The 26,491-nt window shown below is 40.9% G+C and overlaps 1 protein-coding gene across 2 annotated transcripts in view; it reads right to left on the bottom strand.

Moving 5' to 3' along the window:
* Positions 1-14,462: 14,462 nt before the first annotated feature.
* Positions 14,463-26,491, bottom strand: part of LOC139317245 (cystathionine beta-synthase-like protein) — a 37,624-nt gene continuing 25,595 nt past the window's right edge. For both annotated transcript variants that reach the window (XM_070944261.1, XM_070944262.1), the window contains 6 exons: positions 25,148-25,253; positions 22,808-22,885; positions 21,013-21,147; positions 19,662-19,770; positions 18,676-18,760; positions 14,463-16,220 (listed from right to left, as the gene is read on the bottom strand). In XM_070944261.1, coding sequence (XP_070800362.1) covers positions 16,111-16,220; positions 18,676-18,760; positions 19,662-19,770; positions 21,013-21,147; positions 22,808-22,885; positions 25,148-25,253 — 623 coding nt within the window. In that variant the 3' untranslated portion in view covers positions 14,463-16,110. The remainder of the gene's footprint in view (positions 16,221-18,675; positions 18,761-19,661; positions 19,771-21,012; positions 21,148-22,807; positions 22,886-25,147; positions 25,254-26,491) is intronic.

The following is a 26,491-nucleotide window of genomic DNA, read 5'->3' as shown; positions in this document are numbered from 1 at the left end:
CGCTGGCCATGCCCACCCCATTTTAGCGAAGGGGGAGAAGTTGCAATATTTCACATGATGATGTGGTGCTGTGAGTTTGACACCCCTGCTCTATAGTGGCGTCCTGAAAGAAGAAGTTGAAATAGATGATGTCCAGGATGTGAAGGGTCTAGTCTAGTCTACTAAATTAATGTGATCTTCCATGGCAGAGTGTGGTTACCTGATTGACTGCCTGAGTAAGAGATGCGGACTCCTAGCTTGTCAGCCTTGCAAGATAGTTCAGACAGGAAGCACAACCAGATGAACTAATTCTACTTTATTGTAAAATTATAAGTCTACATTTATTCCCTTTCACTTTTATAGCCCAGGAAACTAGAGAGGGTCCCTTCTGAGATGTTTGCCATGCCCAGTTTCTTTCTATGACTCATCTTCCTCTTATCTAACCATGCACTGGATCTTTCTCCAGACTCCCAAGGTCATTCCCACATACCATTACATAGCTGGACTATGGAAACATTAATGGCCTATTTTAAAAACTGTGGGTTTTAGGTTTTTATTTCCTACTTTTACTTCATGAGCCCCTCTGTGACTTTACCATGTGTCTAAACTGAAGTATCGGTTTACATGTTAATCCAGTGCAACTACTCTTGGCTAGAATTACCAGACAGCCGGCAAAGGAAGGGTATGCCCTACTTTTTGTCCTCCCATCTTCCATCCTTAGAATCAATTATTGTCTGGCTTTTGAGTGTCTTGGTTTTTGGGGAGGACTGTTTTCACAAAATTTCATTCAAACTTTCAGGTATTATAAATTGTCTGCTTCTTTCTTTACTCTTTCAGTTAACGACTATTTTTTTTAAAAAAAGAAATAATATAAAAACTAATACAAAATAGGAGTAAGAGAAGAAAAAGAAAACAAATCAAAGTGAAAGTTAAAGGTGCAAGGAAGGAAAAAATAAGAGAAAAAGAGAAAGAAAAAAGCTTCTGATCTTTTTTATAGCAGTTATAAGTGCAGTTATAAATTATAATTTTACCATTTACTCCATAGTTGCAACATGACTCTTTTCTTTCTTTACTATATCTTACCTAATCATCAAAACCATAAATCATACATTCATTTTTTTTCTTTTATATAAAAAGGCCATGTCAGCAATAAATATTTAATTCACCTGATTCCAGCAATCAATTTCAATCCAGTCTTCAAACCTATGATCACTTTAGTCTAGAGATCACATGATCTGTCACACTTTTCTATGATGAAATTTGAAAGGGTTGCCTTTGCTGATTCTATATGATTCTTGATCTATATGTTCTTGAAAATAAAGATTTGTTAGAAAAATATTAAAACTGAAAAACTAGTTTTTCTGATGCTACAAAAAGTACTGTATTTTTTGAAATATAAGATGCTCCGGACTATAAGATGCACCTAACTTTTTTGGGGAGGAAAACAAGAAAAAAAATCTGCCTCTGCCTCTTAGCAACTTGCCTCCTTGCAGCAAACAGTGAACAGCCTGTTTCATTTTCATTTTCAGCACAGCCTGATTAGCACAAGCAGCTGATTGTCAGTTGGATTGGCCTCCAGAGGATCAACTGTTTCAGGCTGCAGGAATTGCCATAGCCTATTGCCACCTCCGTGCTCCCCATTTTCGGCGCACGGAGGCGGTAATAGGCAATGGCAATCCCTGCAGCCTGAAACAGCTGATGGTTGAGAGGCCGATCCAACCGACAATCACCTGCTTGTGCTAATCAGGTTGTCCTGAAGCTGAAACAGGCTGTTTGCTGCAAGGAGGCAAATTGCTGGGAGGCAGAGGCCAAAGGGTGGGGGCCGGCGGGTGGATGGGGCTACATTCAGTGTATAAAATGCACCCAAATTTTCACCCTCTTTTAGAGGGGGAAAGTGCATCTTATACTCTGAAAAATACAATAATTTCATACACATGGAGTGAGTTTCAATTTGTCACAGTTTTTATGCCGTAATTTTTGTTGCCATGAAAGTTAAAACAGTTAATGTTCCCCCATTTGTCCTTCTTTCCATGTCCTCCTTTGTCTGTTCAAATATTTGGTGAACATACTGTTTGGCACACTCTGCACTTATAGGAAGAAGTGAAAGGAATTATTATATTTTAAGTGAAAAATTGAGAGGACGTTTTCTTAAAATGTATACACTACATTGCAGATTTGTATATAAAAACAGATACAGGTAAAGCAGGGCAATTTGTAGCACATGTATAAATTAAAATCCACTCCATCTGGACTATAAAAGAACAAGAGTTCACAAAGAAACAAGCTCAAATCAATACTTAGAGCATTTTATTTTTATTCTGCCTGCTATTGTTGAATCAATACCAAATAGACTCCAGACGGCTAATGAGCACCAGTAATACTCATGGATTTCAAAACAGTGATTCTTAATGATATATAGTAATGATGGCTAACCTTTTTGGCACTGAGTACCGAAAGTATTCACACACACACCAATAATGCAATGCATGTGACCCCTCTTGCCCACTCACCCATACGTGTGCAACCCCCGTGTGCCCCAGCCTCGTGCATGCGCGTACAACCCCCCATGTGTGACCCCATGTTCATGCGACCCCAAGTGTGCTTCCCCTGCGCATGCACGCACATCTCTCACATGTGCCCCATCCCCTGCAAATGCACTGCAGAGACCTGAATACCAGCTGGCCAGTGGGAGGCGCGTGCGCATGCATAACAGAGCAAAGCTCGGGCGACGGCTTGTGTGCCCGCAGAGAGGGCTCTGTGGGCCATCTGTGGCACACATGCCATAGGTTCACCATCACAGATATATAGTCTTTGCCATGCTCTTTGTAGTGCCACAAAGTTTGCATAAGTATCAACTAGTATAGCTATTGCTATAATGCATCGTAAGCCGCCCTGAGTCTATGGAGAAGGGCGGCATATAAATTGGACTAATAAAATAAAATAAATAAAATAAACTGAATGTCATGCTAATAGAGAACACTGTACCTTTTCTACTTCATATGGTAGGGACCTGCAATTTGTTACTGCCAGTTTGATTTAGGCACCAAGCTAAAAAGCTAGAACTGAGTTTTAGTCCCATTTTAGGGATGAAAATCAGCTGATGATTGTGTCCATCATTCTCTCTCATCTTCTAGGGTTGTTGCTGTGGGGAAAATAGGAAGAGAAAAGTTTATTGGATAAGTTCATTATCTTGAGTTGTTTATAAAAATAATGAAGGGATATAAATGGATTTATCAAATCTGAGGCCTGTAAATAATCCTACAAGTGAGCATATCTGCAGGGAAATATCTTCTCTGCTCTAAGATATTTTTTGACTGCAAATAATGTACAAATGTATTCAAAACCTGTCATCATTATGTCTTTTCCTGGCAAAAGGGCATGTCTGCTCTCAAAATCAGAGCTGAGGACAAAGTAACTAAATGCCTGATGCTGCTTGTAGCAAAAGAGCAAGTGAGTAATGCATCATTACACCAAGCTTCTTACTTCAGATGTTGGCAATAGGAAAACATATTTATATCTTTAAGACTTCATTTCTATCTAACAACCCATACAATAAAGTATTAATATGCTATGACTTCCAGATCCTACAGCAGTGACTCTGTAGTATAATTGGGCACCATTTCATACTACAAAGACTTTGTTCCAAAATCCTAGGACATAGGACTTACAGAAAGTAAGGGAAATTATGACAATCCCAATTGTAACTCAATTTAAGACCTTTAAGTAGTGGTGGGATTCAGCCAGTTTGCACCATTTTGGGAGAACCGGTTGTTAACTTTTTGAGCAGTTTGGCAAACTAGTTGTTGGAAGAAATCATTAGGGCAGAGAACTGGTTGTTAAATTATTTGAATCCCACCACTGGCTTTAACCCAGTGGTGGGTTTCAATTTTTTTTACTACCGGTTCTGTGGGTGTGGCTTGGTGGGCATGGCATGGGAAGGTTACTGTAAAATCTCCATTCCCTCGCCACTCCAGGGGAAGGTTACTGCAAAATCCCCATTTCCTCCCGATCAGCTGGGACTCGGGAGGCAGAGAATAGATGGGGGCGGGGCCAGTCAGAATTTTTACTACCGGTTTTCAGAATTACTCAAAATTTCCACTACCGGTTCTCCAGAACTGGTCAGAACCTGCTGAAACTCACCTCTGCTTTAACCCCTTACCACCACCTTTCCTTTCTCCCATATATTGTCAAACTGAAAGCAACTGTATCAGGTTCATAGTCATAAAATTCAATGTAACCATAATGAATGTAAAAATCATGAAGCCCTCTCATAAAACGCAGACTGGTGATAGTCATATTAAAACTAGCTTTGTTTCACTCTGTCAATTTGCTTCTTTCATTGGCTGCCAAGAAAGGCAAATAGATATAAAAGGGCATTTTAAGTCTAAAACATCTATCCCAGCTTCAGAGGCAATTCATGTCTACTCAAGGACTTTAATTGTGCAAATAGTGCTATCATATTATAAAACTGTTGTCCTTTGGGTACACATCCAATTTTATGATATGCAATGAAAACAGTACTGATCTGGTGGCAAGGGAGGAAGACAGAAGATCAGAAAAATAAAAAGGTATCTCTTGCCACACATTCTGCCATTGCCCTCTGGATACTGGGCTGAATTTTAGCCATTCCTTGAGATGTCTTGGCTAGGGTACTCATTTAGAGACATAATCCTCATTTCAGTGCCTTGAAATGTAGTGGTTCAGGCATCAGGCTAGAAACCAGGATAGCATGAATTCTAGTCCCATCTTTGACACAAAGACAATTGGGTGACTCTGAGCCAGTCACTTTCTCAGCCCTAGGAAGGAAGCAATAGCAAACTTCTTCTGAAAAATCTCACCAAGAAAATTGCAGGGACGAATCCAGACAGCTGGATAACAGGCAAATGTCTCAAAAGTGAAATACTTATTCTATGTGATCATGCACAGAGAGGTTTCACCTACTGCACTTTTAGTTGCCTATCCAGTTGTTCAAGGCATCAAGACACATTCTAAATGTCAAAACTATAAGGTGCATATTTCCAAGTAACCAACAAGGCAAACGTTTATTTTCCAAATAAATAAAAGATAACCCATATTAAGCTATTTCTGTTCAAGAAAAAACAATAGTTTCCTGAATAGAAACCATGCCTATAATTGCAATTAAATGATGGGATTCCAATTAGATAATTCCTCACGAGTTCTCTATGACTTCTCTTCCCAAGCAGTTTAAGACTAATGCAGGGCGAATCCAAGATATTTTGCTACCTGGGCAAAGGCCAAGATGATACTGAAGGCATCTGAAACTTACTTCGATATTGATGATATTGAATAATCTTAATCACTTCAAAGGGAGACTCAAGGAATGAAAGCTGGGTTGTGATACAGAGTTCTGTTCAACATCTCACCAAAGATCCACAAACGGCTCTATCCACAGTACAAGTGCCATACTAACTTTTGTTTCCCCAAAATGGCACAATGATTTTCTTCACAAATTTCCAGTGTGAAATAGTATTTATTTATTTATTTATTTATTTATTTATTTATTTATTTATTTATTTATTTATTTATTTAAATTGTTATACCACCCCCTCTCCCGAAGGACTCGGGGCGGTGAACAGCCAAAATTAAAAACACACAATACAAATATTAAAATACATTAAAACGAGATTAAATTTATCTTTGGCTTCCCCAATTTAAAACCCCTTACCCATAAAATTCCCCAATTAAAAGATTTTTAACCCAGCCCGGCTTGCTGAAATAAAAAAATCTTCAGGGCCCGGCGGAAGGTCCGGAGGTCCGGGATCAGTTGTATCCCTGGGGGTAGCTCATTCCAGAGGGCGGGTGCCCCCACAGAGAAGGCTCTTCCCCGGGGGGTTGCCAGCCAACATTGCCTGACAGACAGCACCCTGAGGAGGCCCTCTCTGTGGGAGCGTGTTGGCCGGTGGGAGGTTATCGGAGGCAGAAGGTAGTCTCGTAAATAACCGGACCCTAAGCCATGGAGCGCTTTGAAGATGAGAACCAATACCTTGAAGCGCACCTGGAAGACCACTGGAAGCCAATGCAGCTCGCGCAGGAGAGGTGTCATGTGGGAGTGCCATGTTGTCCCCATAAGTACCCGCGCGGCCGCATTCTGCACCAGTTGGAGCCTCCGAGTGCTCCTCAAGGGGAGCCCCATGTAGAGAGCATTGCAGTAGTCCAGGCGGGAAGTAACGAGGGCATGAGTGACCATGCATAAGGAGTCCCGATCCAGAAAGGGGCGCAACTGGCGTATCAGGCGAACCTGATAGAAAGCCCCCCTGGCCATGGCCGTCATATGCTCTTCTAAAGACAGCCATGTGTCCAGGAGGACACCCAAGTTACGAGCCCTCTACGTGGGGGCCAATGTCTCACCCCCAATAGTCATCGATGGCACCAGCTGACTATATCGGGACGCCGGCAGCCCCAGCCACTCTATCTTGGAGGGGTTGAGTCGGAGCCTGTTCCTCCCCATCCAGACCCGCACGGCCTCCAGGCACTGGGACATCACTTCAAGGGCATTGTTGGGGTGGTCTGGGGTGGAGATGTACAGCTGGGTGTCATCAGTGTACAGATGGCACTGCACCCCAAAACCATGGATGATCTCGCCCAGTGGCTTCACATAAATGTTGAACAGGAGAAGCGAGAGGACCGACCCTTGTTGCACCCCACAAACCAAGTGCCTTGAGGTCGACCTCTGCCCTCCAACCAACACAGACTGCAACCGGTCGGAGAGATAGGAGGAGAACCACCGTAAGACAGTGCCTCCCACTCCCAACCCTTCCAACCGGTGCAGCATGATACCATGGTCGATGGTATCAAAAGCCGCTGAGAGGTCTAATAGGACCAGAACAGAGGAGCAACCTCTGTCCCGAGCCCTCCAGAGATCATCTACCAATGTGACCAATGCCGATTCTGTGCTGTACCCGGGCCTGAAGCCAGACTGGAATGGATCTAGATAGACGGTTTCATCCAGGTACTGCGGGAGCTGTCGCGCAACCACACTCTCAACAACCTTCGCCAAGAAGCGAATGTTGGAAACTGGACGATAGTTTGCCAAAACAGCTGGGTCCAGAGAGGGCTTCTTGAGGAGGGGCCTCACCACAGCCTCTTTCAAGGTGGGAGGCAAGAAACCCTCACTCAAGGAAGCGTTTATAATCCTCTGGAGCCAGCCTCGTGTAACCTCCCGGGTAGCCAGCACCAACCAGGAGGGACACGGGTCCAATAAACATGTGGTTGCGTTCAATCTCCCCAGCATCCTGTCCACGTCCTCGGGGGTCACAGGGTCAAACTCATCCCAGGTAACAGTCTCAAGACACACCTTGGACAACCCACCTGTACCCACCAGTCAGAGTCCAAGCCTTCCTGAATTTGAGCGACTTTATCGTGCAGATAATGTGCAAAATCCTCAGCACGTCCTTGCAAGGGGTCTTCCCGTGCTCCCAGATGGAGAAGGGAGCGGGTCACCCTAAACAAGTCAGCTGGGCAATTATCTGCCGACACGATAAGAGAAGAAAAGTAATTACACTTCGCCACCTTTATCGCCACTAAGTAGATCTTGATGTAAGACCTCACTAGTGTACGGTCAGATTCGGAGCGACTGGCCCTCCAACTACTCTCTAGGCGTCTTTTCCGGCGCTTCATCCCCCTCATCTCCTCGGAGAACCAAGGAGCTGGGCAAATTCGGCGCCGGGTCAGAGGCCGCAAAGGCACGACCCGATCTAAAGCACCAGCGGCCGCCCTATCCCAGGCGGCCACCAGGTCTTCCATCGAGTCGCGAGCCAGAGTCTCAGGAAATGGCCCAAGCTCCATTCAGAACCTATCAGGATCCATCAGGCACCTGGGGCGGAACCACCTGGTCAGTTCCGCCTCCCTATGGTGGGGTGTAGCGGTTAGAAAGTCAAGTCTAAGGAGGGAATGGTCTGACCATGACAAGGGTTCAATGACTATATCCCCTATATCTAGGCCATTCAACCACTGACCAGAGACAAAAGCCAAGTCCAGCGTGTTTCCTCCTATGTGAGTGGGGCCCTGAATTAACTGGGTCAGATCCATGGCCGTCATGGAAGCCATGAACTCCTGAGCCACCTCAGACGCTTCACCGATGAACGGCAGGTTGAAATCCCCCATGACTAAAAGCCTGGGGGTATCAACCGCCACCTCGGCTATAATGTTGAGGCACTCAGGCAGGGCCGCTGCCATGCAGCAAGGAGCCAGGTACGCAACCAGCAGGCCCATCTGCCTCCCATGGCCCCACTTCACAAGGAGAGACTCACAGCCGGCTATCTGAGGTACAGTGGCCTCCCTAGAATCAAGACCTTCTTTTACAATAACCGCCATCCCCCCACCCCTACCCTGGGCCCTCGGCTGATGAAATGCGCGGAAACCCGGTGGGCACATTTCTACGAGGGGGACCCCCCCTCCTGGCCCAACCAGGTCTCTGTAATACCCGCCAGGTCGGCTCCCCCCTCCTGAATCAACACACAAATGAGGGGGCCTTTGTTAATCATGGACCTGGCATTGCACAACATCAGCCTAAGACCTAAGTAATATAGGAATGTGTGTTTTAATGTTCACTGCACAACGGATTGGTTTTAAGCCTAGTTGTTTTCCTGGTGGTGTGACAAAAAGTTGTAATGTTTTTGAGCTCTGGTTCTCTAGCTAACCCAGTTACTGAAAAGTAAAGACAGAACTACCTATTCTCTTTATTATAATTTTATGCTCCGCTACATTTTTATGACCTTGAGAGGTATTTATTACGTATTATGAAAGTAATGCACTGGATTGAAGTCCTTTATCTATCATTCAAGTTCTGAATGGAACATGCTGAGCTCAGCTTAGCTAGTGTTTTGTGTACTTGCAGTAGGGGTGAAAGAGGGCGGTCTGAATCAATGGTTCTATTTGCATCTACTTCTTAGGCCACAAAAGATCACCTACTGGATGCAGGAGGAAGGGAATCCAAGGAAGAACTGCCATTTCTTCCCTTATCAGATAGACCATCATTCCTCTCTTCCCTTTCTTTTTTTTTCTTCCCTTCCCTTTCCCTGCCCTGTAATTTGTTTTTAATTGTCATATCAATTCTACTGGGAAGCAACTAAGCCTTGTGAACTGACACAATTCCTGGCATTGTGAATCATAGTATTCATATACTATGAATATTCATAGCACCTAATTACCACAGCACTGTCATATGAAAGGATATTTACTCATGCAGCATGGCTGTATTACTATTACCCTTCTCATCTTTTCTACTACTTTCTATTGGTATCTTGTGTTACTTTGTTGTTTGCATTTACACTGAAAGCTTATACACTGGAGGCTAATTTCTATTCCCTATTCTTTATTCTCCAATCCATTCCATTCCATGAAGAGGGCTTTGAATTTGGCTGCCTCCCCAGACATGACTCCTTTTTGCCCTTTCTGAGGTCAAATTCTCCTCTCAAAAGATGGGCGTCTCTGCTCCCAGAAAAAGAAATCTGTCAGGTACTATCTGGTCCTTAAGCAAACTCCCATGATTTATGTAATTTCAGCATTTTTTGTGCCTTAGCACAGAACAAACATGTGCTTTTGAACACATTGGAATTAAAACAGGCAAACAAACTGACATTGATGTTTTCTCTAAAGTGTGTGGACAATTGGATTTTACAAAACGAAAGATAAAGGTAATATGAGCCAGACTGTGATGTTGACTGTAACTATAGAGATACTAACTATGACACTGATTGTACGTATAGAGTGCCATTTGAGATGAATTATTAAGGGCACAGGCAGAGTTGTTTCAGAAAATGTTTATGCAACTGGGTAGAAAGATAGCTGAATCACTTTATGCTAAATTGTCTGCTTTTGAAAAAAGAATGGATAAAAGACTTGTAAAGTTGAAAGAGGAGATAAAATATAAAAGAAGATGGAAATTCCTATAAAATAAGGTGTAAAACTAACTAATCACAAAGTAGAAATTTTGGAAACTAAAATAGAAGTCTCCCCCACACAGTGCTTCTCTAGCTGCACATTCCATCATATTTTTTGGATTGTGTTGGGGAGAATAGATGCAAAAATTGATAAATTATAAATTTATTAAATTGATAAATAAATACAAGATTTGTGAGAACATTAAATGTTCCAAGAGATGTCTTGGTGCACTTTGTCAGGAAGACAGGGGATAAAGTTTTGCAGCAGCATTTTAAGAGTAGATTGAAGATTCATAATAGACGTAATTGTTCTTAGAAAAATTCCTATTAGTATCTTGCAAAAAAGAGATTTTTTTTTTGATTGAAAAATTAAAGCAAAAACAGATCCCATTTTAAACAGGAAGGTGTGATTTTTACTTTACTTTTAAACAGCAGAGATATCAATTGCATTTTGCCCAGAAGTTGAGAGAATTTCTATATAAATATATATATAACTATGTTATCTCAAAGAATTTGAAAAGAAAACGATTTACCATTGCTATATACCACAAGAAAAATGGTTCAGAATATATAAAGGCATTTCAAATTCATGCTGAATCTTGGCTTTCTAATCCACATTTGGGCGAACAAACGCTGAATCATCAATCACAGTTGGTCTTGTAAACTATTTCAATGATCGTTTTATTTCTGCTACAAACGGGTATCAGCAAAAGTTGAGTATGAGATGCACAAAGTTGGCGCTGAGAGCTACCGCCTCTCAGTGCCTTTTAAACATGTCGCGCCACCCGCGCCCCATCCTAAGCAACTCGTCGCAATTGATCAGTCTCGGCGGTTTCTAGCATTTTCGTGCTTCATGGTGTTTCAGCAGCCAACAATGCCGGGAATTGCATCTGCGCCATCCCTGATCCACCATCCCCTTTTGCCTACTTCCTGGTTGCTGCTCATAGCATGAGTAGCCTCACCACCGTCACCTGATGAAACCGCCACCACATAGATCCTAACTACCCGGTGCCCAGTCCCTCCTAGGGAATATTGGTCTTGAGGGTTGTGCTGGCGTGCCGTTTCCCCTCACGGATCATGTGTTGAGCCATGGCTGAGCTCGACAGACAGCTCCCCTCAACCAGGAGTCCACCTGCAAGGAATAAACAGATTAGCAAAATTAACCCTCACAGGAATCCGTTCGGTTTATGTGGGTATTTCTTGTGAAACCATCATAATAATCGTGTGGCGTTCATATCCTTTCTATCAACCCAGGAGGCCTCCTCATATGGATACCCTTACCACCTTACGTAAAGAGTACTTTACTCTTCCCCTTACAAATTTAGAGTCCAGTATCTCATCTATTTCATATTCATTCCCTATAATGGGCTCAGGGGGATTTACAGACGTTGGTTTCTCTATGGGTTTTAGTAAACTGCTATGGAATACAGGGTGTATTTTCCCCAGTAAGGGAGGGAGTTTCAACATAACAGTTACAGGATTAATAAGTTTGGTGATTGTGAATGGTCCAAGGTATTTAGGACCTAGTTTCTTACAAGGGATTCTCAATTTAATATATTTGGTGGATAATAATACTCGGTCCCCCACTTTAAAAGGCTTGGTCTCTGCCCTCCTCTTATCAGCTTGTTTATATTCTTCAGCAGCCCTCTTCAGGGCCTGCTTCACGTGCGGCCAGATTTTTTAATTTTATCAGCCCATTCGGTAGGAGACATATGATCTGGGACTTGGGCTTCAAGTTTCGGTATGGCATGGAACTCCTTCCCTGTCACTATATGGAAAGGGGTGAGACTGGTATTCCTATGTACCACGTTATTGTATGCCACCTCAGCAAATGGTGTGAGACTGGACCAATCCAATTGCTGATATGACACATAGCTTCGTAGATAACGTTCCACCATAGCATTAGTCCTCTCGACTGCCCCATTACTGCTAGGATGGAAGGCCGAACTTAATCCTTGAGATGAACCTATTAGATGTACAAAGTTCCGCCAAAACCATGCAGTAAATTGTACTCCCGAGATATAATCCTGTGAGGCATACCGTGTAGACGATAAATGTTTTGTATGAACATTCGTGCTAACCTCCGTGCGACAGGAGCCCCTTATAAGGTGTAAAATGTGCTTGCTTCGAGCACATTTTACAGTCCATATCATCGTGTTACCGTTACTTTTTGGGAGGTCGACTATGAAATCCATAGCTATTTCATCCCACGGCCTCCTGGGGCTGGCTACAGACTGTAATAGACCAAGGGGCTTTCCAGGGCGTGACTTAGTTGTAGCACAAACCTGACAATTCCTTGTGTACTCCTCAATGTCTTTACGCATGCATAGTCACCAGAACTGATGTCTTGCTAGATGTAATGTTTTAACAAATCCAAAGTGACTGGCAGGCTTAGCATCATTGCGTAACACTGCTAATCGAACATCCTTTGGAATATATAATTTGTCATCTTTCCACATAAGATCATCTCTCTTTGTTACTAGAGATCTGTTCTCCTCTAACCAGGTGTTAATAACAAATTTTTTCACATCATGGTACCAGGGATTTACTGTTCTGGTATGTTCTATCTGCCCGACTGATTGCCTGGTAGGTATCATGGCCTGTACAATTTCCTCCCTTTTGCTGTTGTATTGTGGCAGGCGCGATAGGGCATCAACTAGAAAGTTTTTCCCAGTAGGCATGTACTTCAGGATAAAATTAAACCTCTGAAAGTATTGTGCCCACCTGACCTGTTTGGGGGACAGTTTTCTGGGAGTTTGCAAAGCCTCCAAATTTTTGTGGTCGGTCCACACTTCAAACGGAGTACCCACCTCCTGAAGCAGGTGTTGCCAGGTTAGTAAAGCCCACCTCACTGCAAAGGCCTCCTTCTCCCATATGGCCCACGCCCTGTCAGTAACTGTGAGATTTCTTGATGTATATGCACAGGATTGTATCCTCCCCGGACTATTCTTTTGAAGTAGAACAGTCCCCACGGCTACGTCACTTGCGTCAGCTTGGATGACAAAAGGTTGTGTTGGGTCGGGGTGTTTCAACACTGACTCGCATGCAAACATTTTTTCAATCTTTCAAACGCCTTTTGACACTTAGGTGTCTATGCCTACTCACGAATACAAAACAAAAGGGTGTGCGTATCAAGGAGAGCGCCGACTTTCTCTCTGTTTTCTAATCCACGTTTGGGCGAACAAATGTTGAATCATCAATCACAGTTGGTCGTCAGCTTTTTCAATTGTTTTCTTTCTGCTACAAACGGGTATCAGCAAAAGTCGAGTATGAGATGCACAAAGTCTTTTAAGAGCCTTGGTAGTACAGTGGTCTAAGGCACCCTGTTATTAAGCTGGTTATTAAGACCAGCTGCCTGCAATTACTGCAGGTTCGAATCTCGCCAGGCTCAAGGTTGACTCAGCCTTCCATCCTTTCTAAGGTAGGTAAATTGAGGACCCAGTTGTGGGGGCAATAAGCTGACATTGTATAAATATACAAAAGGATGAAGGCTATTGCTTAGCGCATTGTAAGCCGCCCTGAGTCTCCAGAGAAGGGCGGCATATAAATAAAATCGACGGTGAGAGCTACCGCCTCTCAGCGCCTTTTAAACATGCCGTGCCGCCCGCGCCCCACCCTCGGCAGTGCATCATAGCTGATCAGTCTCGGCGGCATTTTCGTGCTTTGTGGTGTTTCAGCAGCCAATGACGGGAATTGCATCTGCACCATCCCCAATCCGCCATCCCCTTTTGCCTACTTCCTGGTTGCTGCTCATAGCATGAGTTAACCCCACCACCATCACCTGGTGAAACCGGCACCACATAGATCCTAACTACCCGGTGCCCAGTCCCTCCTAGGGAATATTGGTCTTGAGGGTTGTGCTGGTGTGCCATTTCCCCTCATGGATCATATGTCAAGCCATGGCTGAGCTCGACTGAAAATGTGAACAAGAAAGGACATTTATTATGTTTTGTGGACATGTAAAGAAGCTAATTTTTTTTGATTCAATTACACCCAGATTCAGAGGATTTTAAACAATTAAGATCAAAGGTTTCTCTTTAGAACTAATGGACAAATAGCTGGAAAAAAGTCATGGGACTTCATTTTTGTATATGATAACTGCAGTAAGATAGTTGTATATACAAAGATTTGACAGTATCCACAATGGAGGAATGATTGGTGAAGATGATGAAAGTTGCAGCGATGACTAATTTGGCTTCTTTGATCAGAGAAAAAACAATATTATTTATTACTGACCGGAAATCCCTCTTTTTTGTTAGAAAAAAAATGAACTTATAGTTTTTGTGAATAGACACGATTATAGAAAGAAGAGTTATGTTCTAAACAGAATAAAGCTGCTGTAAAGATTGTCTTTTTTCCTATTTTTCTTTTATTCCTCCCCTTTTTGCAGTTTTGGCTTTCACTTTTTCTTTTGTCTTATTTTATATCACTATCTACCTTTAAAACTATTTAATAGCTATTAACTAATACATACTTTTATACAAACACACACACACACACACACACAACGTCCCCATCCCCAACACATCAGAATTATTTCTAAGACAAACTAGATAGACTCCAGTTTTACTAGCTTATCAAGACATTTAATTCTTTGTTGTAAATTTGGAATAAACATGACACAGAATCCAAACTTTAAAAACAGATAGAAGACCCTTTCATGGTCCTAAAGAATCAGAAATACTTACTGGAATGTTGAATACTGAGCAATATTTTTGAGACCAAATAGTAATTCCTCATTTATTATACTACAATAGCCTTTTACTGGTTTTATATCATAATCTGAATTCCATACACATGCAGAAACCTTCTGTACAGATAACTGGGTCCTTGATTCGTGTCAAGGAGATTTTTCTGGCAAGAAACAAGTACTGCTATGACTGGAAAAAGTATAGTATTAATAGCACACTTCTTTAAAACTTCCAGTAAAAATTAAAGTAAACTAGGAAAGAAAATCCTGCATCAAAGGAAACTACCAAAAGAATCAGAAAATAGCTATGTTTGTTTGCAGTTATTCCCCTATTATGACCAGCTAAATAAATATCATTTTAAATAACACAGCATACCCATGAACAAAGCAGAGATAACAATTACTTGGCCAATGTGATGCTGGACAGTTAAAACGATCTGCAGATAGAATCATATTTTGATTTATTAAATATTCTGATTTGGTCTTGTGGAACAAATATATTAGCAGTCGAGTTAGCCAACAATAGATTTAATACAACATTAGAATACTTAACAATAGAGAAAATACAGTGTTTTCTGATGCTGCCATAGGTCGTGCTATGAGCTGGTAGTGTTTCAAGTACACACAATTCTCTTTCATTACACACAATGTACTGGTTAAAAGAGTTTTCCCCCCTCATTTTTTTACTAACTGGCAAAGCAATTTCTTACTTCTCCTTGCACCAATAATTTAATCAGAATAAGGAAAGACATTGCTATTAAGCATTCAGAAAGTGAAATCTGTAAATAGGAGGGGATAAGGGATGCTTTGTCATCTTAGTGTTGAGGGTTGGAAAAATGGGTGGAATATGGAATTCAGCAGAAACATCTGGATAAACAAAACTAGTATCTGTAAAAAAAAAATTAAAATAGTCATAGAACAGAGATGTTGTTTTCAGAGCACTTTGTATGTAATTTTATATTTCAACCCTTTGATACACATGAAGACAATTCCTTTATGAAGATTGGGTTAGGAAGTAGTTGTGTTTTCTTCTGAAGACAGCCAGTAGGTTTGATACTGGTCAAACTCTAATAGGATTAAAGATTAAGATACCTAATACCATTCTAGGTTGCAAAACAGCATAGTGTAAGAAATGGAAGAATTACTACACCACACCATAATGTGGAAGCAGGACCAGCAGTGGGTTTTGGGAAGCTGTCACATAGCCATCCTATTGTGATGGCTTGATCATTCAGGCCTTAGTCCTCCAACTCAGCTGTGCCTTCACAATCTAAAACTTGTATGTGCAAACAAAGCAATTCTTTCCTGAAACTATTAATTCTAAAACTTCCCAATGTCCTTATATTTCAGTGTGCTTGCTACATTCTAGAAATTACAACATTTTAAAAACTAACAATTGTTTATAATGACTCTGATGGTATTCATTTTGACCAAAAGGATTTTTTCCCTAGATTGTTCTAACAAAAGAAGCAAAAAAGAAGAGACTTTTTTTAATGTGAAAAGCGAATGAAACAAGCCCTATCAATGTGTTTCTTGCACTTAGTTTGTGTTTCTCTTCTGTTCTTGAGCAGTCACAAAGTTCAGCAAGTCAATTGCCGTAACAACACCAAACACCATTTGCTTTTTACTAGATTCACCATCACTGTGATCTACAAGACACAAGAGAACACAGAAAGTGTGATTTTGTGAAACTCTGTTTCCAATGAGCACTTTAAAGCATAAAATTGCTATCTTGCACTTGCAGACAGACAAATTATACATGCAGTTATCTAACATTAGATTTTCCCAACCAGATGCCTTCCTTAATGTCTTAGATGAGTATCTACTAGAGCTCCTAATCAGAACGTCCCGTGTACAGAAACAAAGAAAGTGCTTCAAGATGATAGTAATTTAGGAATTGCCTTGTTTCCTTGTTCTGCTTTTGGAAATTGGGTCTATTTATGCTATTGAAAGGTGACTGCTTCCATTTGATGCAAATCTATGTGATGCCACTGGCTCAACTTATACACATTTTTTTAAAAAACAAAATGACCTTGTATTAATCTCAGTTTCATATTCTGCACAAAGTGCAATAAAGGTCTTTCTGAGGATAAATTGGGCAAAGCTCTGCAGAACCTGCCATCCAGCAAAAGCATTCTTTTGGGTATAGAATTGCTAGCTTTGGCTTATTCTGTGGCAGCCACAGCCTTAATTTGAAAGATAAAAGCCACTTTAAAATAATAAAGAGCATATTGGTAACAGTGAGTGAGAAAACTCTAAAACATAGGATTTAAAATGGGGCATTTTTTGTGGTGAGTTGTTTACTCTAATGTTTCTCTTACCCGGCAACTTTAAAGTTTTGTGGACTTCAACTGGGGAATTTTGGGAGCTGAAGTCCACATGTCTTAAAGTTGTTGAGGTTGAGAAATATTGTCTATTTTTTTATTGTTATATTTGTGACTTTTGTTGCTGTAAAATCAGGCTACACAAATTATGATTGAAGACTACATGTGAACTCCAATTTTCTGCATATTTTTCCACCTAGCCTCCCCTCTCCACCCCAGGTTCTGGTTTCCTGCAATTTTGAGGAGGAAGACACAGAAATATTTTAATATAAGTTTAGAGCATTCTTAAAAACAACAATAGCAAAAGACAAGATTAAACACAAAACATTGTGTTATGCAGAAAACCCTGGCTCTGCCCATGTACATGGCAGGACATCAGCCCAATTTTCATATTGCTCCATTTATTGTAGACCTCAATCCTCCTCCCTCAAAAAATAAACATTAAGTGGAACCCTGTTAAGAAAGTTGGACCTTCTGATTGAACATTTGAAGCAGTTTCAAAATTTAACAGTTGGATTCAAAAGGTTTCTTTTATCTAATGAAAAGATTCTTGTGTCCTTCCAATGGATGGCAAAAACCTTTAGGAAGTGTAAGTTAAATGAACAAAGACAATGCTCCTCACACACACATGAAGATACACAACTAACATGTATTTTAAAGGTAGGTTTTCTGCCTAATTCTGCCAAAAGGATAGTAAATACATGGAGATAGATGGAGAGTTTCTGACTCTCAAGTGATAACTGCATGAAAGCATTTTTATTTGATATAAATAAATAAAAATTTAAAATAAACTAATAAAACAAGGATCAACAGTGGCAAAAAATGCCATAATAGAGAATTTTCTAAGATCTTAAGGACTAACCAGTTTATTATCATACAAGTTTTTACAATAAAAGTTTAAATAATAATAAATTAGTTTAATTAATTAATAAATTAAGAATTATGTTATTTTCACTGTAATGTTTCTAGGAAATTTCAGCCAACCATGAATAGTAAAGAAATTATTTATGTAGTTCCAGTATATGCTTTTATATTTGAAAAACATCAATTAAATGTAAAGTGCAGTTATGTGTCCTTAGGAAAAATGCATTGAATAGATAGTTATACATTAACAATGACCTTGAAGACAAAGTCACTCAGTAACTATTTGGGTTACTTTAAAGAAAGAGCAGACTACTTCTAATGCTGTTGTTTCTTTATATATACATCAGTCAGAGATCCTAATCTTCCTTGTCTTGACTTGCTCACCCATTAACTTCAGATGCTAAGTATTAATCATGGAAAGCAGCTGGAAGAAATCCAGATTCATGCCAAGATTTAAATTGGGAGCTTAGAGGTTTTTCATACTCCAGAACATACATATAATAGGTAATTCTAGAAATTATAACTGTTACGGAAGACTGAGGTAAAAATCAGTGCACAATCTGATTTTTCTAAAAATAAATGACAGGCTGGCGTAGCATTGTAACGAGGGCATGACCAGAATCAATACTACTGCTCAAGTTAAAAAACACCTTTCAGTTAAAGTTTTGGTTGTATAACTATTAATATAAATATTACTTTTTATAGACTACTCTTTTTAGTCCAACCCAAGATTTTAAAAAGCTCAACCCACTGGATTGGAGAAGCTGGAAGTAGCATTATTTCATGGCTATGGGTTTATTTGAATCTATTTAATGGAAAATGTTAAATCATTATAAGTTACTAGAAATTCAGTAACTTACAATCCTAAACACGCTAGTTAAAAAGGCAGAAACTTAAATAATAACCTTATACTCACATTGAATCTGTTCATGTATCACCAGAGCAAAATGATCTATTTCCAAAATATGAGAGAGCTTTCCTAAGTTGTCCTGCAAATGAATCTGTAACAGAAAGTTGCATGATTTTAAAAGACATTGCTATTATTTCTTCCATGCCATTCAGATTTAGATAAGAACTCTGATCCTCATTCCACCTAGTAGTTTTCCAACAACTTTAAAAAAAGAGTATGCATTCATGAGTATGTTTAAAAAATCACAGGTACTGTATGTTCATGGAGTGTTTTTTCTGTGCAAATCAGGAAAAATGAAAAAAAAATAACTTCAGGATATATACTAATTAATATTCTCAACCCTGTGGGGGTTCAGATTTAAGCATTTTGTCCACTAGAGATACTGCACAGATCTCTACAATAACAACCATCAACCAGCTATCATTCCAGCAATAAAATACTAAATTAGTGCATGTAGCTTCATAGTGAAGGCAGGGTTCATACATGGAATGCATGGAAGTTCTTAACACTTCCACATTAAAAAGTACAGAGATACATTTTGTTTACAAGGAGGATTTTGGTTTCATTTCATGTAATTTCAATTTATTAAGTACAACAAAAGCAATGATTGCTACTATCCTGTTTCTGCCCCTTACATTTACATGTATTTTGCTTCTATATATTCTCCATAGTATTGTTAATAATTTTAAAACCTCAATCTAAAGGTATTTTCAGTGTACAAAAAGGGTATTCCAGTCACTGAAATGTTGTTTTCATCATCAGGCTTTAGAAGCTGAATACTCAACACTCTGTTCACTGATACCACTACAACTTCTTTTTAGTCCTCAATACTTGAAGCATGTAAACATCCTGTTTGAATTTTGCTCTCACTGAGGCAAGGGTGTTAATTTCCTTAACCTGCATCAATATGTGAGAATTTCAGAAACTCTTTCTACACACCATGGAGGTGGGGGAGAAAATAGAAACAAACACATATATAGAAGACACAATACCGTTTTGAACTGCTTGTAGATTACTTTGTTGACTTTATCCAAAGGCTGTACTTTACCAGCAAGCACCGAAGAGAGCATATTGCCAAGAGTAACCATCCCCAGAATCAGTCTAAAAAAAAGGACACCCCAAGCAGAGAACTGAATGAGTTGTATCAACATTTTTTTTTTCACTGAAAAGCTTTACATCAACATTTCCACTAATTCAGATGACAAGTACACTGATCTCATACTGTTATTTTCTTTTTACCAACCCACCCCCATTTTCAGAGGAGAGAAGGGAATTTTGAAATTCCCAATTAGCTGGAGGTTGACCCTTCCCCACCTTGACCTGCTCCACTTAAATTGCTGCCCTCTAAAAATTGTGTATTTTGAATCTTTTCAGGATAAAACTGTAGCAAACAAACATGGCTTGAGGAAATCTGGGAGTTAAAGTCCACAAGTCTTAAAGTTGCCAAGGTTGGGCACCCTTATTTTAAACCAAAGTTTATGACTAACTAGTGTTTGCATAGCTCCTAAAACTTTGGAGAAGTTAGCTTTTGATAATTTGAAATAGATCTGCCAGACTAGGTGAGAGTATAATGATATTTCTTTCTTTGTTACATCTTCCTCATTGTTTACCATTCATTACAATTTATACTGTCTGGGTCAGACAATACAGGGCCTTTTACATCTGAGCTACTGTTAGCACAGGTTATATGAGAGACTTACTAAACAAACCTTGTTTATTAAACTGGGGTGAACTTTGGGAACAACCCTGCTCAGATGACAATTTGTCCTGGTCAGGTTGGCTATCCCACTGGCTTTTTATTTACCTGTCTATGCAATAAGAACTTGGTTAATCATTTTATGGGCCATTTTTAGGAGATGACAGTTCTCTCAAAAGATAATAAACCATGTAACAACTTTAAAAGCAGATTTTAAAAGCAGCAACCTTAGCTCCACTTTCCCCTTAAACTTAAGGAAGTGCCATTCTATCATGCAGCCCTTGTGACTTGACCCAAAAAGGGTTGGAGAATCTGTTGCTTCAGCTGATTAGCCCATTTCATTTATGCCAAGTGCCTGCATCAGGCTCTAACCTTTACCCATATTGGGCTCTTACGTTCTGCTAACTGAATGTAAGTTCAATTAGCAGAGAGCCAAAGGAGCAACATCTACATTATATTGTATCCTTTTGCCATTCAATCACATTGCAGCAATTTGTACCAGAAACCCCACTGCATGACTGACATGATGTTGCTTGAAAAGATCAAATAAGACAAATAACTTCCCAACGGACAGAGACAGGCATTATACGCTTCAGAAAGTGGATTTATTTGGAACAAAGGAAGAAAATATTGAAGACTATACATACCCAGATTCATCCACAACTGGCACTTGGTCAAATCCCTTCTCTCTGAGTATTTCAATAGTCTTTTCACAGGTAACACTTGGCAGTACAGTTAGAGGGGCCGACAGGCGTAATTCCTGAACTTTCACATGCCACCACCTAGGAAATGAGCAAATATCACAACAGTTCAGGCACTGAAGAACAAACTGTATTGCATTTTTGCATACTTAAGCTTTTCTGAAAAGACTATATGGCAGAATATTGTATTCAAGAGTAAACGCAGCAGCTAATCCCTGACTGGCTTCCAGGAAAGGTCATTTACACTGAATGTATGCTTCAGATATCCCTTTTATTTGCATTTTGTGTATACCATCACCATATCACAGTGTTAACAAACAGCCAAACAGGAAGTTGCATAGTTTGTATAGGCAGCTTATTGTTGCTGACATTAAAGAAATAGAGAGAAATAAAAATTATATTTTTTTTAAAAGAGTTTCCTACATTCTCAGACGTGCCCTTAGCTATAAATATAGAGGCTTGTATTGCACAATGCTTACATTTAGCAAAGCCCATTTCTTTCTTTAAATAAGGAATACATATAAATGCTCATTAAGTTAATTTTATTTATGCATTTATTTATCAAATTTATATAGCTGCCATCTTACCAAAAGTGGCTATGGGTGGTACACAACCATAAGATAAAACAACAATGGAAAAAGCTGTAGATATAAAGTGTAAATGTTCCATATTAACAAATATAAAAAACTAAAAATACAAACTGTAGGTAATGAGAGGAATAAAAATGGCCATCTCAACAATGGAAACCATCTCAGCAAGTCTCCAGCATCCCAGGAGCTCCAGACCTTGTAACGTTACCAGGACTTGACGGCCTTTCAGAATACCAAAAGGAGCTAATCTAACTTTGGAGGGAAGGATGCATCGCAAGGTGGGTACCACGGCAGAAAAAGCATGTTTCCTGGCATCCACCAAACATAACTTGAACCAGGGGTGAAATGCTCCGGGTTCGGACCAGATCACCTGATCCGGTAGCAATGACGGCCGGTGGTTCGGAGAACCGGTAGCAAAAATCCCTGCCCCCCCATGCCCCCCGGCTGAGCTGCGTGATCATCAGAGGCTTTTTTTTTTTTTACTTTTAAAAGCATTTTTTCTTCAGCTGAAGAGGTTGTAGAAAAAGTGCTTTTAAAAGGCTCTGACGATCAGGCAACTCAGCTGGGATTTTTTTTTAAATTAAAAAAAAAAAAAATTGGCCACGGCCACCCAGTCACATTACCCCTCCACCAAGCCATGCCCACAGAACCGGTAGTAACAAATTTTACATTTCACCACTGACTTGAACCCTGGTTCAGACCAAAGACACATTCTGGTTCCCACTGTTGCCGTTTAGATGCTATGGGGAAATTCACAATCAAGAACTTTCACAACAGCACTTTCTTGTTCATATTCTCTAGCAACTGGCATGGAGACACGTATACCTCAGAACTAGCCATTAAGAATCTTCAATCTATGAATGAATTACTAGCTTCTAAAACTACAAGATTGAAAGGATTAACTATCAATATTTTAAAAAGGCTCCTTCTGGCTTAAAAACTAACACTTTTATTAGAGTCTACTTTCTCAGGCCCATGAAGTATTGCCTTCAGCTGGTATGCACAGATCCAGGCTGAGAGAAAAGAAAAATTAAAGTATACCCATATACTTGTAGAAAGCAAGGAAAAAAACTAACAAGATGGTTACTAGCTTTAAAACTTGGGGAAACGTGACACATTTCATTAAACTATGACAGATCTTATCATCTCACCAAGGCTTCTTAATATCATCATCCTCTTCTTTCATGAATCCTCTTTGGATCATCCATTTGTCACTTAAAAACTTAGACCTAAAAATCACCAAGAAAGTAAGTCATGAACATCAATTTAGGTGATACCTGCTTTAAAACTAGCAGAAAAGATTTATTGGTTGATTCTCTCATAGATCAAACAAGCTTTTTACAGGACTGTTTCCTTTACTATTACTTCTCTCTGATAGTCAAAAGCATTTAAAATCATCAATGGGAAGGATAGGCTGAGATGTTGAAAAGCTTGATTTTAGACTGCAAAGTAGAATGGAGCAGTAGCAACCTCTTGTTGCCATAGAGGTTAAACGCAACCACGTTTATTGGACCCGTGTCCTTCCTGGCTGGTACTGGCCACCCGGGAGGCTGGCTCCAGAGGATTATAAATGCTTCTTTGAGAGAGGGTTTCTTGCCTCCCGCCTTGAAAGAGCGGTGGTGAGGCCCATCCTCAAGAAGCCTTCTTTGGACCTGGCTGTTCTGGCAAATTACCGTCCGGTCTCCAACCTTCGCTTTATTGAGAAGTTTGTTGAGAGTGTGGTTGCGCAACAGCTCCCGCAGTATCTGGATGAAACCGTCTATCTAGATCCGTGCCAGTCCTGCTTCAGGCCTGGGTACAGCATGGAGACGGCATTGGTCGCATTGGTGTATGATCTCTGGAGGGCTCGGGACAGGGGTTGTTCCTCTGTTCTGGTCCTGCTAGACCTCTCAGCGGCTTTTGATACCATTGACCATGGTATCATGCTGCGCCGGCTGGAGGGTTTAGGGGTGGGAGACACCGTGTTGCGGTGGTTCTCCTCCTATCTCTCCGACCGGTCACAGTCTGTGTTGGCAGGGGGGCAAAGGTCAACCTCGAGGCGCCTTGTTTGTGGGTTGCCGCAAGGATCAGTCCTCTCGCCGCTCCTGTTCAACATTTATGTGAAGCCGCTGGGTGAGATCATCCGTGGTTTTGGAGTGCGATGCCATCTGTACGCTGATGATACTCAGCTGTACATCTCCACCCCTGACCACCCCAATGATGCCCTCGAAGTGATGTCCCAGTGTCTGGAGGCCATGCGGGTCTGGATGGGGAGGAACAGGCTTCGACTCAACCCTTCCAAGACCGAGTGGCTGTGGATGCCGGTGTCCCGATATAGCCAGCTGGTGCCATCGCTGGCTATTGGGGGTGAGTCATTGACCCCCACAGAGGGGGCTCGCAACTTGGGCGTTCTCTTGGACACACGGCTGTCTTTAGAAGAGCAAATGACGGCCGTGGCCAGGGGGGCCTTTTATCAGGTTCGCCTGATACGCCAGTTGCGCCCCTTTCTGGATCGGGACTCCTTATGCACAGTCACCCATGCCCTCGTCACGTCTCGCCTGGACTACTGCAATGCTCTCTACCAGGGGCTCCCCTTGAGGAGCACCCGGAGGCTCCAACTGGTCCAGAATGCAGCTGCGCGGGTGATTATGGGAGCGGCATGGCGCTCCCATGTAACACCTCTCCTGCGCGAGCTGCACTTGCTCCTGGTGGTCTTCCGGGTGTGCTTTAAGGTGTTGGTCCTCACCTTTAAAGCGCTCCATGGCTTAGGGCCAGGGTACCTACAAGACCGCCTGCTGCTACCGATAACCTCCCACTGGCCAATATGCTCTCACAGAGAGGGCCTCCTCAGGGTGCCGTCGGTCAAGCAATGTCGGCTGGCGGCCCCCAGGGGGAGAGCCTTCTCTGTGGGAGCACCCACCCTGTGGAATAAGCTACCTCCTGGAATACGACTGATCCCAAACCTCCGTACTTTCCGTAAGGCCCTGAAGACTTATTTATTCCAGCAAGCTGGCCTAGCCTAAATGGTTTTTTAATGGGAATTTTTAAATTTTATAGACTTGGGGTTTTAAATTGGGAGGCTGATTGATTTAATTTATTTTAGCTATCTTAACTTCTGTATTGTATGTATTTTAATTTTGGCTGTCCACCGCCCTGAGTCCCTTTTGGGAGAAGGGCGGTATACAAATTCAATAAATAAATAAATAAATAGTTGAGAAGAAGCAACAGCCACATTAGAATGCGAAAACAATTTGAATTCAAAACCAAAAAGATGATCTGGAGCATGCATATGCGAGCATATCATTCCTGCACATCATACCTCCTGAAACCAAATCTGTTTTCCTGGGATTATGCCTATGAACCCAGAAAAAGGTACAGCTACTTTAAGAATTTGCAGACAGGTGAGATGTGCATATCTAAGGAGCTACAAATCACCTTTCCCCCTTCTTTGACTTTGGTTTGCTGGACAGCCGTATCTCAATCAGTGTAGGAAAGGAAGGCAGGGTACCTACATGTAGTTCCTGACAGAGTCAGGAAGGATGACAACACAACGCTGGCCTTCTTTTAGCTCTTGGGCTGCCTTGACGGCAACAGACATGGCACTACCTGAGCTGCCACCTGTCAAAAGACACAGGAGATTCTCAAAATTCAATTATATTGGAATGCACAGTATGAAGAGGAAAGAAAAAGTAAAGTGAGTCTGAGGCCAAAGCCTCTTAATTAGTAATTTAAGCACACTGAAAATTTGTTTAAAGCACTGTAATGGTTTCTTAGAAAAGTTCTGTCATAATCAAAAAATATTCCTTTAGTGGCAGGCACTATTCAATAACATAGGAATATAATGCCCAGGACATCTTAGTCCAGCATTTTGTCTCTCACACTGGCCATGAAGATGCCTCTGAAGTGCTCACAAGTAGGATTTAGAGCTATATTCTTCTCCTGCAAATCTTGGATAGCACTTAGGAAATCTGCACATTGACAGCATTTCCATTTGTCAATTGAAAAGGCCACACCGCTGGGATTCACACAAATTCTATGCCAATATATTATGACATCCTCGGTCTTAGAAAGACCTTGATGTGAATGAAGGGCAATACAAGCTAAAGAACTGGCAGCTGTGGTTTCACATTATTGTGTTATAATAATATGCATGAGACAGCAAATGCCATCTCTGCAAACAAGAAGAAACAGTTGGAACATCTAGTTAGCTGCTACAAGAAAATCACACACTGTAAATAATGGCATGATAAATTAGCAAAATTGAGAACACTGGAACATCTGTAAGAAAAATATCATTTGTCTGCAAGCATGAACTGATGGGACCAAAAATAGACAAAGTAATAGAAAATGATCTAGGACTTTAGAATTCAAACAGACAACAGCTGCCACAAGGACCTCACACTTAACAAATATAAATGAGAAAATTTTTTAAAAAATGTCTGGACAGGGATGTAGCAGTACCTGGAGACAGCAGAATAGAAGGGAACTGGAGAAAATCACGAACTACAAAGATCTACAAATAGAAGTAGAATGACTGTGGCAAAAGACAGCAAAGATAGTAGCAATAATAGGCGCCTTGGGTACAATCCCAAAACATCTGGAGCACCACTTGAACACCAACAGCACTGACAAAATCACCATCAATCAACTGCAAAAGGCAATTTATATCCTGGGATGATAACTTTCTTCTAATATTTGAAGTCACTAATATTATTTTTGACTAAATCCTTCTCGCTCACTTAATGGCGTAAGCAGCATTTTGCAGACTTTATAGCTCTCTGCTTATAAGAACTGCTTTAAATGATATGATGCATATTGGATGATTTGCAGAAGTAGACTTCAGTAAAATCCATGGG

Source organism: Pituophis catenifer, unplaced genomic scaffold (genome assembly GCF_029215685.1).
Source record: "Pituophis catenifer annectens isolate HBS135680 unplaced genomic scaffold, rPitCat1.0.hap2 SCAF_4, whole genome shotgun sequence".
Taxonomy (NCBI): domain Eukaryota; kingdom Metazoa; phylum Chordata; class Lepidosauria; order Squamata; family Colubridae; genus Pituophis; species Pituophis catenifer.
The sequence above is the reverse complement of the archived record's forward strand: the minus strand, read 5'-3'. Positions and strand labels throughout refer to the sequence as shown.